General features: G+C 37.9%; 1 protein-coding gene and 1 non-coding gene across 2 annotated transcripts in view; both read right to left on the bottom strand.

The window, feature by feature from the left end:
* DLGAP5 (DLG associated protein 5) overlaps positions 1 to 14,475 on the bottom strand; it is a 38,240-nt gene extending 23,765 nt beyond the window's left edge. Inside the window, exons 1-8 of the mRNA XM_039240449.1 lie at positions 14,061 to 14,475; positions 12,416 to 12,654; positions 7,575 to 7,759; positions 5,781 to 5,843; positions 3,743 to 3,827; positions 3,532 to 3,648; positions 2,702 to 2,772; positions 419 to 693 (exon numbers count right to left, since the gene is read on the bottom strand). Coding sequence (XP_039096380.1) covers positions 419 to 693; positions 2,702 to 2,772; positions 3,532 to 3,648; positions 3,743 to 3,827; positions 5,781 to 5,843; positions 7,575 to 7,759; positions 12,416 to 12,653 — 1,034 coding nt within the window. The 5' untranslated portion in view covers position 12,654; positions 14,061 to 14,475. The remainder of the gene's footprint in view (positions 1 to 418; positions 694 to 2,701; positions 2,773 to 3,531; positions 3,649 to 3,742; positions 3,828 to 5,780; positions 5,844 to 7,574; positions 7,760 to 12,415; positions 12,655 to 14,060) is intronic.
* On the bottom strand, positions 4,142 to 4,248 carry LOC120237294. Its single transcript, XR_005529911.1, has one exon. It is a non-coding gene; the product is annotated as a U6 spliceosomal RNA (small nuclear RNA).
* Positions 14,476 to 18,452: the final 3,977 nt, after the last annotated feature.

Below are 18,452 nucleotides of genomic sequence, written 5' to 3'. Positions count from 1 at the left end.
AGACACAGAATCAAAAGCAGGCTCCAGGCTCTGAGCTGTCAGCACAGAGCCTGATGCAGGGCTCAAATTCACAAACCATAAGATCATGACCTGAGCCAAAGTTGGACAATTAACTGATGGAGCCACCCAGGTGCCCCAGTAACTTCTAAAAATTTAATTCTAGGTGTTATAATAAAGTCACTTACTAAAAGAAATAAAATAGAAATTGTACTGTGAAAATAAGGTTAACAACAATGCATAGGAAATATCAAAACTGTCAAATAGATTATTGTAGCCTACTGAAGAATTTTTTAACCAAATTTTCAAGAGTTATGATTAAATTAATTAAATAATAACTTTTAAAAAGCACAGGCCAAATCTAAGAAAGGCATTTGTTACCATCTTAGCAAGGAATTCATTATTAACGTTACATTCTTACACTTCTGTTGTTAAAGAGGTCCAGGTATAACTGGGTGTCAAGAAAGCATTGGCACTTCTGGGAGTCATAGGTGTTACTTGATAGGTCTTCAGACCATCCAACGGCTGAAACATAAAGTCCTGAGGTGCGAAGGAATTCTTTCCTTTCATTTTTGCAGTATTTGTCTTAGGTAAGTTTTCCATTTTTGATAAGACTCCATCTGGATCCATTCCATTTGTTGCACTGATTTGTGAATCCAAAATATTTTCTTCACTATCAAGTTTAAAAGAAATGACCTAGTTGTGAGTAAACAGAATAGAGTGAGAATTCCTCTTCTGGGGATATATTCGACCAATTTTTACAGGCTGAAAACATGATAGTTGAGATCTATGTCTCACGTACATAATTTAAGAGAAAAAAAACAAAGGCTAAGATCCAGAGGGAGATCTAAGATCTAAGAGGGAGAACCAATCTTCATTATAGGAAGAAATAATAGTTTTTAAGTATTACAATAAATTAAAATATATGAAAACTAAAATGGAAAAATTTACTCATCTAACAAATACAAATCTCTTTTTACTTAGATTATGATGATAATTACAATAGCTTGAAAATCAGAAATCCAATGTTTATTAGATGACTACTATTGCCAAGTACCAAATGGTTTTTGTAAATAATCTTGATTATAAATAACCTTGTCATAGGAGCAAAATTACTTTTTAACATTACACAATAAGATAAACCATATAAAATGTAAAGTATATTTTCTTTTTCAAGTCAATGTAATTACTTGTTTTTTTTAATGGAGATATAATTGACACATAACATTATATTAGCTTCAAGTGTATAACATGATTCAATATTTCTATATATTGTAAAATGATCACCACAGTAAGTCTAGTTAACATGTATCACCATACATATTTACAGAATTTTTTTCTTGTGATGAGAACTTTTAAGATCTACTCTAAGCAACTTTCAAATATGCAATACAGTATTATTAACTATAGTCATCATGTGATGGATCCCCAGGACTTATTTCAACCTGGACAAGAATTTAAGGGCGATACTATCCCTGACGCCAACATGGCAGAAAGTAAAAGCCTAGTAATAATCCTTAAAGAGGAAATCAATCTTTTTTTTTAAATAGCTATTGTCAAGTTGGTTTCCATATAACACACAGTGCTCATCCCCACAAGTGCCCTCCTTCATGCCTATCACCCCCCTTCCACTCCCCCCGACCCCTATCAGCCCTCAGTTTGTTCTCAGCATTCAAGAGACTCTCATGGTTTGCCTCCCTCCCTCTCCCCATTTTTCCCCTTCTCCCCCATGGTTCTCCATTAAGTTAAGAGGAAATCAATCTTAAGGGAAGAACATGAGGTCCAGCTGCTTACTCGTGAAGATTCACCCTATACTGTCTACCTGGGAGGATCTAGGTTTGATTTTTATTTATTTATGTTTATTTTTTATTTATTTATTTTTTTAAATTTATTTCTGAGAGAGAGAGAGACAGCGTGAGCAGGGGAGGGTCAGAGAGAGAGGGAGACACAGAATCTGAAACAGGCTCCAAGCTCTGAGTTAGCTGTCAGCACAGAGCCTGACACGGGGCTTGAACCCACCAACCGTGAGATCATGACCTGAGCTGAAGCCGGACGCTTAACCAACTGAGCCATCCAGGCTCCCTTAGGTTTGATTTTTAGTAAGAATCTAGCCAGGTTTCTTACACTTTGGCAAAACTTTTATTTTTAAGGTTAAGGAATTGGAATGTGGCTTGTAAACCAAGTAATCGGACCCTCAAATTGGTGAATCTTTTTTGAAGACTATACTAGCCCCTATGCTAGACACTATCAGAAATGTTAGGCTATTTAATTCTTAAAACTACTCCAAGTAAGTATTGCATGTTAGAGATGGGAAAACAAATCCATAACTTGCCCAAGGTTATCTAGCTAATTGGAAGCAGAGACAATATTCAAACTCATGAAATGAATCCAAAGTCAATACATTTCACCCCACCCCATCTTATCTCTTAGCCAATTCCCATGGGAAGATTTCTGTCAGCTAATGTTATCGTATTTCTCTATCTCCCGTTAACCAAATTATCCTTTCTCTAGCTATAAAGCTCTGAGGATGTAATATCTGAAAGACAACAATAAATCCTCTTCATGCTTCTTTATGGTTTAAGATGTTCTAACACACATATAGGTTAACTCTCTTGAAGCAGCTGTGTATGCTTAATTTCAACTTTATGAAAGTAGCAATGAGGTTTTCAAAGTATCTAGAAATAAACAGATGTTTATACTCTACCTTGTCAGGTTTTGTTTCTATATTTTTGACAGGTCGTCCTTGATTTGGTGCCTTTCTCTCTGTTTCATTATCTAAAATAATAATGTGAAATAAGACAACCATTTTGAATAGACAGAAAATGCTACTGTAAAAGCATTAGGTAATTTTAAAAGGAAAAAAGGCAGCAATAGGAAAGTATATCTTAAAGGATTTTTTTGATTAAGAGTCATACTATAAAATGAGATTAAAAACAGATGACATTTCCTGCCAAGTAAAGGCCATGTGTTTTCAAAACAAAACCAAGTGTTAAGGTAATATACCTTTTGCCTCTGAATATCAAGTACATATTTATTATAGAAAATTAGGAAAATAAAGAAAAGCACAAAAACAACAAAATTAAAAATAACCCAAGATTACATTAGTCAGTAACAATCATTAGTGACACTTCAGTGTATGTTTTTCCAGTTTTATCCTATATTCATATATTCACATACATATTTTAGGGCTGTAATCATACTGTTCAGGATTTGACTGTTTTTCTTTGCCCACTTGATGGATCATGTTCTTTCACAACATTGTTCTTTGACGTTTACACTGTATTCCACCAATGGATGGGCTGTAATTTATTTGGGCCATTAAATTTTCACTTTGAAGCTCTGCTTGTACCAGTTCAGGTACTTCCACCTTTGAGCACCCACTCAAATGCTACCTGGATATCTTGAGGAACTGGAATCTCCTATTTCCTCGTCTCCTACTCAGAGAAGTACATGATGATTTTTAAAACTTAACACAAAAAAACCTCGAAGACCAAAATGTTCTAGATCAGTTAGTCATCAAGGAATAGTTCTTACCATTAGCTCTTGTGACTGGCTTTCTTGTTGTAGATGAAACTGCTCTGGCATTCTGCTTTGCTGCTTGAGTGGCTGATCGAGTCATTCTCACCGATGTGGTCGTTGCAAGCTGTACACCTGTGGGAAAAAATAATCAAATCAAATGCTTTTTGTAATCATTAAATTCCTGTTGTGGCAACATCAGAGCTTATAGTAACTGCTAAATTCCTACCTTTTTTCTCTTTGTCCAACACTTTTCTTTCAGAAGTTTGTCTTTGACCAGGTCGACTTGCTCGAACATCACTCCCGTTATCCATCTATTTAAAAGATTAGTCGCTACGTGACTTAATTGCATAGTGAATCAAATCACCACTTTTTTCCCCCCCGAGGGGTTTTCAAGTCATTTTATTAATCCAATCATAGAAACCCTCCCCCCCACCACCACATCTCTGCAACCCTCACTTTCTTCCAAAATGTTGTGAGAAGGATTGAGCAGACCCACTCCCTCAGGAGCCACTTAACAAAAGGCAGAGATGGGGGTGGGGGGAGACATCACAAAAATAGCAACAGATAAAAGAGGGGAAACAGAACCAGAACACAACAGAAAAACAAGGCAGTCGCGGATGGGGGGAGGAATATGGAACACTTCAGGAATGTGCATGTCATCCTTGCACAGGGGCCATGCTCTTCTTCTCTGTATCGTTCCAATTTTAGTATATGTGCTGCTGAAGCGAGCACTCAATTGCCACATTTTTTATCTCTCAATGACCCTGTCAGCTGAAATCTGACGATTATAAATGATTTGGCAAAAAAAAAATCACTTCCCCAAATAAAATAAGATGAAGAAAAAGCTTTCCATTATATAGACTCCTTTACAGGCTTTTTAAGAATCCTAGACTTTAGAAAATGCTAATAACCTAAGCTATGAAAAATAGCTGACTATAATCTTCTGAGAATCTTTAAATAGGCCAGGCATGTTTTCACTTCAAGACCTTTGAATTATGTCTAGAAAATTCTTCTCCTGGATAAAAAGCTCTTTCCCATAGTTCACTCTTCCATTCCTTACAAGACTTCAGTCAAAATGCCACCATGTCAGCAAGGCCCTGCTTAACTGCCCCAATCAAAATTCCACCTGACACCCACTCCAATACTCCCTTTTTCCCTTCACTTAAAAAAAAAAATTTTTTTTTTAATGCTTTATTTCTGAGAGAGAGACAGACAGACAGACAGCATGAGCAGGGGAGGGTCAGAGAGAGAGGGAGACACAGAATCTGAAACAGGCTCCAGGTTCTGAGCTAGCTGTCAGCACAGAGCCCGACGCGGAGCTTGAACCCAAGAACCATGAGATCATGACCTGAGCTGAAGTCGGATGCTTAACCAACTGAGCCACCCAGGCGCCCCTCTCCCTTCACTTTTTATCCTCTCCATAATACTGATGACCATCTGACATACTATATACCTATTTTTTAATTGCCTAGCTCACATGTAAGCTCGATGAAAACAAGAAATTTTATTTTGTTCACTACTATGCCCTAGAGCCTAGAAAAACATGGTAGTGGCTCAATCATTACTAAATACATGAAATTCAGCTTCCTCACCTGATGAAGAGGTATATTATTTCCCTCCTTGCTCACTTCATTTTAGCAATCTTCCTAATAACTTTATCCATAATGGTGTTTTGAAGACCCATAAATTTATAACACCCACCCTATGTGCTTTATATCCTTATCTACATTTTATGATGATGTGGAATGCATAAAATTGAAGCCAAATAAAAAAAGAATGTGACACAAAGTTTGGCATACGTTTCATAAGGTATGTTGGGCAAAGATATTTTAAGTATTTCCTTAGTATCTAGCCAAGACAGCTTTATATCACCAAAGCAATGATATTGATTTTTGTACTATTAACTCTAGCAAATTAATCACTACACTTACAGGTGATAGTAGATAGGGGTGCCCGAGTGGCTTGGTCGGCTGAGCATCCAACTTTGGCTCAGGTCATGATCTCATAGTTCGTGGGTTTGAGCCCTGTTTACGGCTCTGTGCTGTATGGCTCAGAGCCTGAAGCCTGCTTTGGATTCTGTGTCTCCCTCTCTCTGCCCCTCCCCTGTTCTCACTCTGTCTCTCTCTCTCTAAAATAAATAAGAAAACATTAAAAAAAAAACTTTAAAAAAAGATGATATAGATAAAAAATGGGTTTACTTACTCTGAGAAAAAAAGTACAATTTGTCATCTTAGTAACAATTATCTACTAACAATCAACTATACCTTAGTCTGCTCCATTTGGTCTTTGGCCTTTGACCTTGTAATCCGTACAGAAGATGAAACAGCCTTAAAACAGTTAAAGAAAATAAAGTTAAAAAGTGAACTGGCAAAAGTTTAATTTCATGTCTCTTTATGAAATAAAGTTCCCGTTTTAAGGTTAAGTTTTAACTTTAATCATTTATGGCAAGAAGATACTTGCCAACTTGAATTCCTGTTGTTTCTGGCTTGACTTAAATTACATTTAAGTTAATAGCTGAAAGAAGAAATTTCAAGCCATATTTTCCAGGTATTTGAATCCTCATTAATACTATTAGCTGGACATATTTAGAAAGGGTAAATGAACAGACTGGTGTATTAGGATTTTTTGTTTGCTGTTTCATGAAAAGATACTATAAGGCTTACTCTAACAGCTTTAACAGTTTGACTTCAAGTCTCATGATTATGCATTTCTCCACTGTCATTAAGAAAATGGAGACCTAATCACAAAACGTGGGAAAAAATCTACCATGAGAAAGACTGATTAAAAAGTGATTAGATATTTGTCAACTCTGTAAAATTTCTTAAGAAACATAATCAGACTTCTCTCCTAGATGAGAAGTCATTTTCTTCTCCAAATCTCAGTGAAAATCTAGTGCTAAAGAAATTAGGCTTTTCTCTAGATTGCATGGAGAACAGAATTTAATAATGGCTATCTAACTAAAAAAAAACCCAAACTATTGGTGAGTCTTATTGTTTAGCACCATGATGGGTCTCCTCTTGCTCTGCCTACATATATATATATTTTATATTTTTATTTTAATTCTAGTATAGTTAACATACAGTGTTATATTAATTTCAGAGATATAACATAGTGATTCAATAATCTGATACACCACCCAGCGTTCATCACAAGTGACTCCTTAATCCCCATCACCTATTTCACCCATCCCCCTCCCCTCTGATAACCTTCAGTTTGTTCTCTATAGTTAAGACTCTGTTTCTTGGCTTAGTCTTTTTTTCCCTATATTTGTTTCCCCTACATATATTTTTAACATTTTTAATGGTTGTCTATAGCTTAGACCAACGATTGGTATCCTACATATCTCAAAAAGCCAGCTTAAATCTAACCCCTTCCAAGGTCTTTGACATTCCTCCAAACAGAAATAATCTCTCTCTCCTCTAAAATTCAGAATATATTTATCAGTATCTTTTCAACTTGAATTCTATTGTATTTACTCTGGTCTCTTCCACTTTATCCGAAGGTCATACAAGATAATAATCAAATAATCAAAGATCAGTTAAATAAATCAATGTGATGCATGAAGCGCAGAAAAATAGGCAATGTCTTAGTCCTTCATATTATTTAATTCTTATCTAAATCAGGAATGAGTATACGGTTTGAGATCTTTTATACATATCTTTAAAAGAGCACATCATCAGTGACACCTAATTTATAAACCCCACTGCTCCTTCTCAAACTTTATTCTTCATGACTCATTGACCGTTTTCTTTAGATCACCCTCCTTGAGCTTTTATCCCCTTTTCAGTGCTCCAGCTACTCAGACCAGTCCTTCTCAGCCTAGCATTGGAACCTGACTTCTGCCCACTTGTTTTTTCTATCTCAAAAACCTATAGCGACATCAAGAGACCGGACTTTCATCTTCTGAGTTACTGTTATGTCATTCCCACCTCCTATCAACTAAATGAATAAATAAAGAGAATAAAGGGAAATGGTTATTTTAGTTATTTAAGCTCTTAAAGAAAAATTCCAGTTAAAAGGAACTATTCCTCTATATCAAATTAGGATAGTAAATTTACCTTTTTTGGCTCTGTACTCTGGTTTGAGAAGAGAAAATAAGTCATACTAGGTCTATAAAGACCCACTTTAAATATTCCTCGTTTAGCTTTCTCTCTCTGCTCTTTCAATTTCTGAAGTTGCTTTTCTTCTTTGTATTTCTGGAGCATTTGCTTTCGTTGCTCACCTAGAGTAGTTTTTGTTGACCCTAGGCAAAAGAAACCCACAGTATATAAAACATTTCAAATAAAAAGTTATGCAAATGTCTAACTTCTAACTTCAACTTCTGTTAAGAAATGCTGTTAGTAACTTCCGTTCATTCCTTAGAACTCTAACCACAAGTTATTTCAACCTCTATTCTTTTTAAAATTTCTGTTTCTTCTGCCTTTGCTTTTAACTGCTTGCTATATATTGGGTGTTTATTACTTCACTTCTGAATTAAAGAACTCGTAGGATAGCCAACCTCCAAGCTAACCCCAAGGATTCTCCCCTCCTGATAACAATGTCTGTGTGTCATCACTTCCCACACTGCATAGGGCTGACTGGGATAACCAACAAAGCATACTGAAATGATGGAGTGTGGCTCCCAAGATGAGGTTGTTAAAGCCACTGCAGTTTGCCTTGCCCATCTTGGATCACTTGCTCTGGAGGAAGCCAGTGGCCTTGTGGAATCTTAAGGAGATTCAAGAAGCCCTATGGAGGTGTCCACATGACAAAGTTCCAAGGCCGCCTGTCAAGAGCCAGCATCGACTTGCCAGTCATATGGGTGAGTCTTCTGGGGAGTGGATCCTCCAGTCTCAGTCAAGCATGTAGATGCATCCTCAGATGACATCTTGACTGCAACCTCCAGAGTCACCCACTTAAGCTGCACCTAAATTCCTGACCCACAAAAATTGTGTGAAATACTAAATGTTTTGGGTTAACTCAGACCCCAATATTAGGGTTACCTGCCAGTTTCTTTAGTTCAACTTAGGTTTCCACCTACATACTCTAACTGTTTTGGGAAATAGAAGGGGCTATGTGCAAGACATTCTTAGGCAGAGAATTTCTGCCCTTGAGAACTCACAGTATCCTGGGGAAACAAACAGTTTCAGTCTGGTTTAGCATGAAATAAATAGGAGACTGCACCCAATAGAGAATCAGTTTAAATCTCCCCCCTGGGGAGATCAGGAAAGCCTCCTCAGAAAAGAGGATACCTGAAAAAAATTCTGAAGAATGAGCATGTATTTGTCTACTGGGTAAGGGTTAAAAATAATTCAGGTAGATAACTCTACAGCTTAGCAAATTTACTAAAATAGGAGTATGTATTTAAAATGAGTAGGTTTTTTATGCTATATAAATTACACCTCAATAATGTTGTTCAAAGTAATAATAATTAATCATAATAATGATAAGGCAGAGGACAGAATATGCAAAAGCACACATGATAAAATGGTTAATCAACAAAACCTCTACATCCTCAACTTCTTTTCTAAATGTTCCCTTCATCTCTCTTTTTTTTCTCCCCTTCATCTCTTGATCGAGCTGAAACCTGACTGTCTCCCTAAGACAGCTTCCCCAGTTTTCTCTCACACTGGTGAGATCACTGGACCTAAAGAGGGGAAGTGTCCTCACCACTGCTTCCCAGTGATTTCCTCCTCCTCCTCACCAAAAGATCCCACCTTTACATTTCATATCATCAGATCATATTATCCAGTACCCCAGTTGGGCATCTACAGGCCCTCCAGGCTTCCTCTCGTTCCTCAAAGGCTCTAGCTCCTAGCTCACTGTCATTGTCTCCATCACTATCCCTGCACAAATCTTGACGACCTCTCCAATAGCCTGGCTTCTCAGTTCTTTGGCTTTCTTTCCTCCAATGATCACCCAGTGGTCACATCCATGCCAGGATTTCAACCTTTCTCATGTCATGACACACATAACAGATAACATTTACACACCACACTGTAGCAAACAAAGAAACTGCTTATGACCAAACACAACCAGCCAAAGAAAGAGCTCTGACCAACCCAGGGCCTTTCAGAAACAACAGTATTTTGTCGCTCCTGTATTCATTCATGTGACAATTGGTACCCTACTTCCTATGCCATTGTCTTATTGAAAAAAGCTGGTCAGCTGTCCTACAGAATGTCCTGCACTGTGTATTTGTTTGCTTTCTCATGTATTTTATGCATTCCTCTAGCCTTCATGTTTTTTTATAAACTGGAAATTAGATATAAGGTGTTTTATTTTTTAAGTTTATTTATTGAGAGAAAGTGCAGGAGGGGCAGAGAGGGAGAGAGAGAATCCCAAGCAGGCTCCACATCATCAGTGCTGAGCCTGATGCAGGGCTTGAACCCATGAACCATAGAATCATGACCTGAGCTGAAATCACAAGAGTCAGATACTTAAAAGATTGAGCCACCCAGGCACTCCTCTGAGGTTTGATCAGATTCAAATTAAACTTTTGGGGCAAGAATATGTTCTGAATGGTGCTACCATTCTCTGAACCCACTCCAATCTGGCTTTCACTCATCAGAACCCCCCATCAGGATTAGTGACCTCCATGGCAGTAAAGTTCAAATTCTCATTTCTACTACTGTTTGACCTAACAAGCAGCACTGCCATAGTCTCTCCTCCTGGTATGCTCCTTTCACTTGGTTTCCAGAACACTACGCCCTACTTATTGTTCTCTTGCTTTACTTTGCATTGTTCTCCAGTTCTGTGCTAGTTTCCCCCTGTGTCCTCACCCTCTAAATGTTGGAGTGCTGATCCCTCTTCTCTCCTTTTCCATACCCAAACTCTGGATAATCACATCCAGTCTAATGCCTCCCAACGTGGAATATCAGTTGACAATTTCTGAATTTATACCTCAGTTCAGACTTCTCTCCTGAACTCATCTTATATACAACTACATTTTCGTCATCTCCACTTACATGTCTAATAAGCTTCTCAAATTGAACACGTACCAAACTGAACTCTTAACCTTATCATGCTCCCTCCCCCAAACTGTTCCTCCCTCGATCTTTTACAGTTTAGTAAATGGCCACTCCATATTTCAGGTGCTCAAGCCAAAAACCTAGGAATCATCCTGACTCTTCTTTATCAACCCCACATCCAATCCGTTAGGAAATTCTATTGGTTCAACTTTCTAAGTCTATTCAGAATGCAACCACCATTGGTATAATGCTACTACTTTGATCAGGCAACACCTATCAACTAAATTATTGCAATGGTCTCCTACTTGGTTTTCCTGAGGCCATACTTTCCAGCCTACAATCTATTATTGACACAGCAGCCGAAGTGATGCTTTTGAAACATAAATCATATTTACATAAACACTCATTAATCCATTAATGGCTTCTCATTTTACCCAGAGTAAAAGCCAAAGTCCTATGGTGTCCCCTGAGGGCTCCACAGGGATGGGAGCTACCCCTTACTCCTTCTCTAGCCATGCTTGCTGACTTGCTTTCGCTGGAACACACTCACTCACTCACTCCCACCTCTAGGCCTTTGCAAATGGAAAAGAAACCAAAGACATTTTAATGGCATACTGACAGGGTCAGACTTTGATTTGAGATTTGGGTCAAGGAATGGAGCATGTGAGAAGGCAAGAGTAGAGGCAAGGAGATGACTTAATAACAGCACTGCTTCTCAGACCAAACAATGTCTAGTTCCTCCTTAAAAAGCCATCCTTTATCATTCTATGACCTGGTTCTCATTTCCTCCCAACTCTTAAGAGTTGTTCTTTACTTTCTCCCCTTCAACTACTAGCCCATTTCCTCGATCAGCTCTTCTCAAAAACAAAAACAAAACCCTATAACACTTTTGTCCAACTCTTTTCTCTTACTTTCCTTTGGAATCATAAAGATGATAAATCCAGAAAAAAAATTTTAGGCCGACCTTCTCTTTTACAGAATCAATTAAGCCCAAATATGTAGAGTAGAAGTGCCACATATTACACTGCTCCTGGAAAATTTAAAACTGAAGCAGTGAACAGTTAAACAACTTAGCATCCCATTTCCTTCTCTATAAAATTTCTCAAAAGACTTTATCTCTTCCTGGCATTTCTTCAGCATTTATCCCTGCTTTATTTCACTGCCATCCAGCTTCTGGGGCCTACTCTATAAATGCAATTGAACAGGAGTCCAGTGACTCCTTGCCTCCTAACACACTCTATTTTTATTATTTTTGTCTTTTACTGAGATTTTTCTTTTCTTCTTTGTTTCTTTTTTCCTTCCTAGTGACCCCAAAACCTTTTAGCAAACTGCAAGGGCAAATTCTTTGCTCTTTTGAGAAATTTTCCCATTGGTAAAGTATGCTTCTTTCATGGATTCTTTAATCACTTCTTTTTTTAAGTTTACTTATTTTGAGAGAGAGAGAGAATGTGTGTGCATGTGAGTAGGGGAGGGGCAGAGAGAGACGGAGAGAGAATCCCAAGCAGGCTCTGCGGGGTTTAAACTCACAAACCGTGAGATCATGACCTGAGCCAAAATCAAGGGTCCGACATAACTGACTGAACCACCCAGGTACCTAAGTTCTATTTTTAATGTCCCTTATCAATTTATCTTGTCAACAGTTATCTTGCCAAGTTCCAAAAGTAAGAACTTAAAAAAAAAAATGTAAGAACTTTAGGTTTCTTCTAAGGCAATAAAGATAATACAGTGTTATAATACTCCATAGGTGAATGAATGGTTATAGCCCAGCCAGGGGCCTTCACAGCCTATACCTTAAACAGACAGTATTTAGTTGTAAAAAATACAAAATTACCTAGAATGGTGTTCCAAAACTCCATTCCTCTGCTCAGCATTTTTTTTAACGTCAGGGATATAAACGAAATTTTATTCACTCTTCAAAGCACTTAAATTTACAATAGATCTTTACTTACTTGGCTTGACATTGGCCTTTTCTGGAACAAGCTTTTGACATGTCTCATCTAATTCAAGAAGAACTCTACTTTCCAAGGTTGGAATGTTGACATCTTTCAAACCAAAGTGTCTATTTCGTTCATATTCCTTATGTCTGTTTTCTTTTTGAGACAGTGATTTCCTGTGAGCAATTTTAGTTCTAATCATGTCAATACTTAAATCCTTTCTGTGTCGACTGGCAAAAAGTGATGAAGACATCCTATCAGAGAAAAGAGAGAAAAACTTCCATGGATTTTCATTTTCATTTTTGTATTTAAAAAATTAAGATTTCAGTTCACCTCCTGTCCTGCCTCAGAGCCTTTGAAAATAAGATACAAAATGGAATAAGTATGTGACATTGAAGAGAAGGAAGGAGGTTGTTGAAAGATAAAACACACCAACCTATTTTGGAGTTCTAAATAGGAACTTGCTTGACAGATGAAGTGAGGCCCAGGAAGCTACAGTACCGTATATAAACCAGAGGCATTAAGAAGTTAAAACAGTTATAAGCACACTACACTCTTCGACAAGATTAACTAAGAGAGTGTGCTAGAAAACTCCAGATAAAGGGAAAATCTGCACAAGAAATGCACCAATTAAAATGTTAAAGGATTTAAAGCAATCATCAGAGTGTAAAAATGAGAATGCATCTGACCTAGGTGCCAATAAGATTCCTCTTTAAGAGCCCAGGGGAAGTGTAAAGAACCGTGCTTTTCTTTCTTCTTTTCTAAGTAAACCCTGCATCCACCGTGAGGCTTGAACTCCTGATCCCGAGATCAAGAGTTGCACGCTCTACCAACTGAGCCAGCCAGGCAACCCAGGATTACGTTTTTCATCATGAATCCTCCTTGGAGTGCCTAGCTGGCTCAGTCGGTGGAGCCCGCAGCTCTTAATCTCGGGGTTGTGAGTTCAAACCCCACATCGGGTGTAGAGATTACTTAAAAACAAAATTAAAAAAAAACAAACCAACCCTCCTCTACTACTTGATTTGCCACCCCCTGCCAAGTATTAGTTATTTTAAAATACACAGCAGAAAGGGGAAAGTGGGAGAAAGAACACTAAAGGCATATTTAATAATCACCTAAACCCTAAAAGGTAGTTCGTATTACCGCCGATATACAGATGAGGTAAATTAACTGCCCGCGTTAGCACAGCTATAGAGTGGTGGAGCTGGCATCCCAGGTCAGGCAGCCTGGATTTTCACATACACCTAAACGCTGTTCTTTGACTTACTGGAGTTTCTTTCAGCTTAAAAGTCTAGAAATGCCTTGGTCTTGCTTGCCTACAGGTTCTCAACCGGAGTTTTTTCGGTTGTCACGGGATCTGAGAAGCGCTACTGGAATTTAAAGTCGGGGCCAACAATGCTTAGCAACAGCTACTAAGTACTGTCCCGCCCCAGAGGCTAATTACGCCCTGGTGGTGAAACGCTGACTACCACACAGGTCAAGGCAACAAATACTCTCTCGGAGGGCTGCGTCATCAGCTACGGGAAGGATGTGTAATACGGTGCTAGAGGAGACTCCCCTGAGCTGTGTCCAGTCCACAGCCGCGGTCCCCCCACCCTTCCAGACCTTCTACAATGAAGCAGGACAGCGCCCTCCCTCCAGCTCCTCAGCACCCACCTACCTGAGGCAGCTTCTGGCGTAAAACTCAATCGAACTAAAAGCAGAGGAACCCTCCGGGTCTGAAAGACCACTGCCGCCTCCGAAGCAGGAAAGCCTGCCACCCAGACCTCCGCAAAATTCAAAAATCCCGCAAGAAGCTTCTGATTGGAAGGGTTTTAACAAACACTTCCGGGGGAAGTGCCCGCCCCTTCCCCTCGATGAGGCTTGCGATTGGCTCGCTTCTTGCGCTATTTGAATTGATTGAAAGGTGAACCGACGGTTCAAAGTGTGGGTGTGAGGGGAATCAATGGGCGGGTCTGCAATTGATGAGGAGCGTAATCCCGGACCTGGGACTAGGACCGGAGGCGCGAGTAACTAGCGGAGGTGATTACCCTGCGCCTGACAGGTCCGCACTGGTCCCAGGGTCCCCGGGTATCCGAAGAAGGACAGTGGCACTCGGAGAAGGGACTTAGAGTTTGCAGGACTTTTTAATGCCCCTATTTAGTTACAAAAATCTAACAGAGTTTATTGGAATGTTTTCCTCAACGTTTCAAAGTAAAGATTTAACCACAACAAATTCTTGCTTACATTGTGTAGTGCCTTTTAAACGCTGCCAGTCTTTCTTATACCCCTCGCCTTTTAGTGTTTTTTATACCCCCTCGCCCATTTTTTTTGAAGTAAAATTTGAATACAGTGGAAAACGTAGTTTTTTTAAAGTGCAGATTTGATGAATTCTGCTAAATATAAACAGCTGTGTAAATACCACCCAAGCGTTCCTTCAGGCCTGGTTCAGAGATCTCCCACCTTTTAGACAACCTCTCCTCTGATTTCTAACATCATAAAAACAAAGGTGATAGGTACTTTGAGGTCTGCCTTCTTCCTCTCATGTTTTCAAGATCCATCTCGACTGTTGTGTGAATCAGCATTTGGTTGTTTTTATTGCCAAAAAGTATACATTGTCTACAATCAAGTCTTGAACAACATGGGTTTGAACTGCGTGGGTCCACTTATATATAGATTTTTAAATTTATAAATATGGTACAGTACTGTAAAGGTATCTGATTTTTAATAACATTTTATTTTCTCTAGCTTACTTTCTTGTAAGAATACAGTTTATAATACCTATACAAAAGATGTTAGGAGTGCCTGGGTGGCTCAGTCAGTTGAGCCTCGGACTCCTGATTTCAGCTTAGGTCATGATCCCAGGGTCATGTGATTGATCCTTGTGTGGGCCTCTGCCTGCTGAGCCTGAAGCTTACTTAAGATTCTCTCTCCCTCTGCCCCCTCCCCTGATTACGTACTCTATCTCTAAAATATATATATATATATATATATATAGGAGATATATATATAGGAACCATCTGTATTTCAAGGATTAACTGTACTTTATCCAATCAATGGCTGATGGACATTTGGATTTTTCTAATTTTTATTTATTATGAATAAAGTTGCTATAAACATTAATAAATGTTATATATATATAACAAATTGCTATAAAAATTAACAAGCAATTTTCCAAGGTGGTTGGATAATTTTGCACTCTCATTAGTGATGTATAAAAGTCTCAGTTACTCCACATACTGGCTAACATTTGGAGTTATCACTGTTTAATTTTAACCCCTCTAGTGGGTGTGAAATGATATTTAGTCTTAATTTTGTAGCTCCCCAATGTCTAATGATGATGAGCATCTTTCCATATCCCTATTGACTATTTTTAGATTGTGAAATGTCTATTCAAGCCTTTTGCCTATATTTTTTAAATTGGGGGTTATCTTTTAAAATTTGCTTGTCTTTTAAGTATTCATCTGTTAGACTTCTATCTCGTCTGGATTCAAGTCCTTTGTTATATATATGTATTTTGAATATATTCTTCTAGGGTGTTAGTTGACTTTTTTAAAATAATAAATTTTTAGAATGATTTTAGATTAACAGAAAAATTACAAAAATAGTAGAGTGAGTTTCCATATACCCCCACATCCATTTCTCCTTGTTACATTAGTATGGTACATTTGTTACAATTAATGCAGTGATACTGATACATAATATTATTAACTGAAGTCCATAGTTTATTACTTGGTTTTTACCCATTGATTATTGTCTGCTCAAGGATACCACATTGCATTTAGTCATCAAAGTTGCATTATACTCCTTAGACTATAACAGTTTCTCAGACTTTTCCTTGTTTTTGGTAATCTTGACAATTGTGAGGAGGAGCAGATATTTTGTAGAATGTCCCTCAACTGGAATTTGTCTTGATATTTTTCCCATAATTGGACTGGGGTTATGGGTTCTTGGGAGGAAGACCATAGGGGTGAAGTGTCATTCTCATTGGAACACATCAAGAGTACATAATATCAACATGATTTATCGATGCTAATGTTAAGCTTAATCACTTGACTGAGGTAATATTTGTCAGGACTCTCCACTATAAAATTACTTTTTCCCTCTTTTCCAGATTGTTCTCTCTGGAAGGAAGTAACTATGGGAAGCCCACAATTAAGAAGGAGTGGGAATTATGTTTCATCTTATTTGGAATGGTTTACGTGGGAGATGTGTCTCTTCTCCATTATTTATTTATTCAATCATTTATATCAGGATTTATGGGTATTTATTTTATACTTTGGATCATACATCAATACTACTTTATTTTATTTGGTTCCTCAAATTGTTCTAACTTTGGCCATGGGTAGCCCTTTTAGCTTGTTCCTCTGTCAGTTTCACAATCTTCATGATTAAGGGATTTTTGTTGTTGTTATGTGTTTATTTTTGTCTATTTATTTTAGTACTTCCTTACTTCCTGGCTCTATAAGATGCTCTGGACATATATTGTATTTTCTCTGACCCACTACTAGGACCGGTCATTTCTCTAAAGAACCCTGGTTCCTCTTATTGGAGAATGGTACCAGAAACCAAGATCTGGGTATTAGGTATGCTCCTTGCTACAGGAGCATCTCTCAGCTGACAGAGTGAAGAACTATATCTGTATCTATACTTAGGTATGTATATACATGTCTATAAATATTTCTATATGTAACCATATGTATCTATATTAAATTAGTCATGGGTTCATGCTGATGTCTCCAACTGTAATCCATTACCACATGGATCATTCTAGCTTCCTCCCGTTGCTTATCTGTAACCCCCCAATCCAAGAACAGAAAACTTGACTCTGTGGTTGCCTTTTCATTTTATTCATAGTGTCATTGGTGAGTAGAATGTTTTAAATTTGATGAGGTCTAATTTATGATTTTTTTCTTGTATTTTTAGTGCTTTGTTTCTTTAAGAAATACTGCCTACCACAAGGTCATGAAGTTATTCTCCTGTGTTTTTTTTTTTCTAGAAATGTGGTAGTTTTAGCTCTTATGTTTAAGTCTGTGATCTATCTTGAATTAATTTTTGTGTGATCTCTCCAGTATTTTCTCAGTTTTCTCACTGGTCCAGCATCACATATAAATGAAACCTGTAAGTATGGCTGTTAGTGAGAAGAGTTCCTCTGCAAACCCTCAAGTAATTTTCTGAGTCAACTAAAACTATAGTACTTTGGTGCATTAAGAAATATAAAACAAAACATAACATATAGGAAGGACACAACATTGCATGTTCAATCTGTTTAGCAACAAGGCTGAAACTGGCAACCTTCTTGAGAATAATTTCAGCTGAACAATGGTGGCAGAAACCATACTAGGATGAATTGAAGCTTCACTGGGAATTACTGAGACACAGGCAGAGAGTATAAATGACAAGTCAGTTTTTAGTGATGAAAGGACTTTGACGATTAATGACTTGTGTTAGATCCCACAGCTAATTCAGTAGCAGAGTCAGAAAATATGGCTTGTTTCAATGTTGATTTGAGAATGGGAAAGCACATAGGCTTTGGAGTCAAATAGATGAGGTTTAAAATTGCAACTTCACATTGGGCTAGTTCTCTGACTCTCCATTTCCTCATCAACCTCTTAGGAATGTTGGGAAGATTAAATAAAATAATTAGTTCCAGTTCTGCTTCCTACCAAGATGCTGACAAAGTAAAATCACTGGCTCTCTCCTCCAAGATCAACCTCAAAGGAGCTACAGAGGAGGAAAAAATGCCAAGGTACCTAGTAAACACCCATATACAAGGAAATAGAAATTTGGGGGGCAATGTGATTCTTCGGAACTGGTGTTTCTGAGAAGATGGATATGGCTTGGGGCAGGAGGCAGTGGAGGATAAAATAGGAAATTATTAGAGTTTGGCTTTCACTTCTGCTCTGCCTGCTCTTGGGACAAAATGTGTCTGCTCTTTTATAGCAGCAAATAAGATCTCCTGGTAGAGAAAAAGAAAAATAGCTATTTGAAAGTAAGCAAAAACATTAGAAATACGTGTTGCTTTTTAAAAACTGCTAAGGACAAAAGAAGGGGAATATACATTCACAATAAC

This window comes from Hyaena hyaena, unplaced genomic scaffold (genome assembly GCF_003009895.1).
Source record: "Hyaena hyaena isolate Hyena2069 unplaced genomic scaffold, ASM300989v1 scaffold_175, whole genome shotgun sequence".
NCBI classification, from domain to species: domain Eukaryota; kingdom Metazoa; phylum Chordata; class Mammalia; order Carnivora; family Hyaenidae; genus Hyaena; species Hyaena hyaena.
The sequence above is the reverse complement of the archived record's forward strand: the minus strand, read 5'-3'. Positions and strand labels throughout refer to the sequence as shown.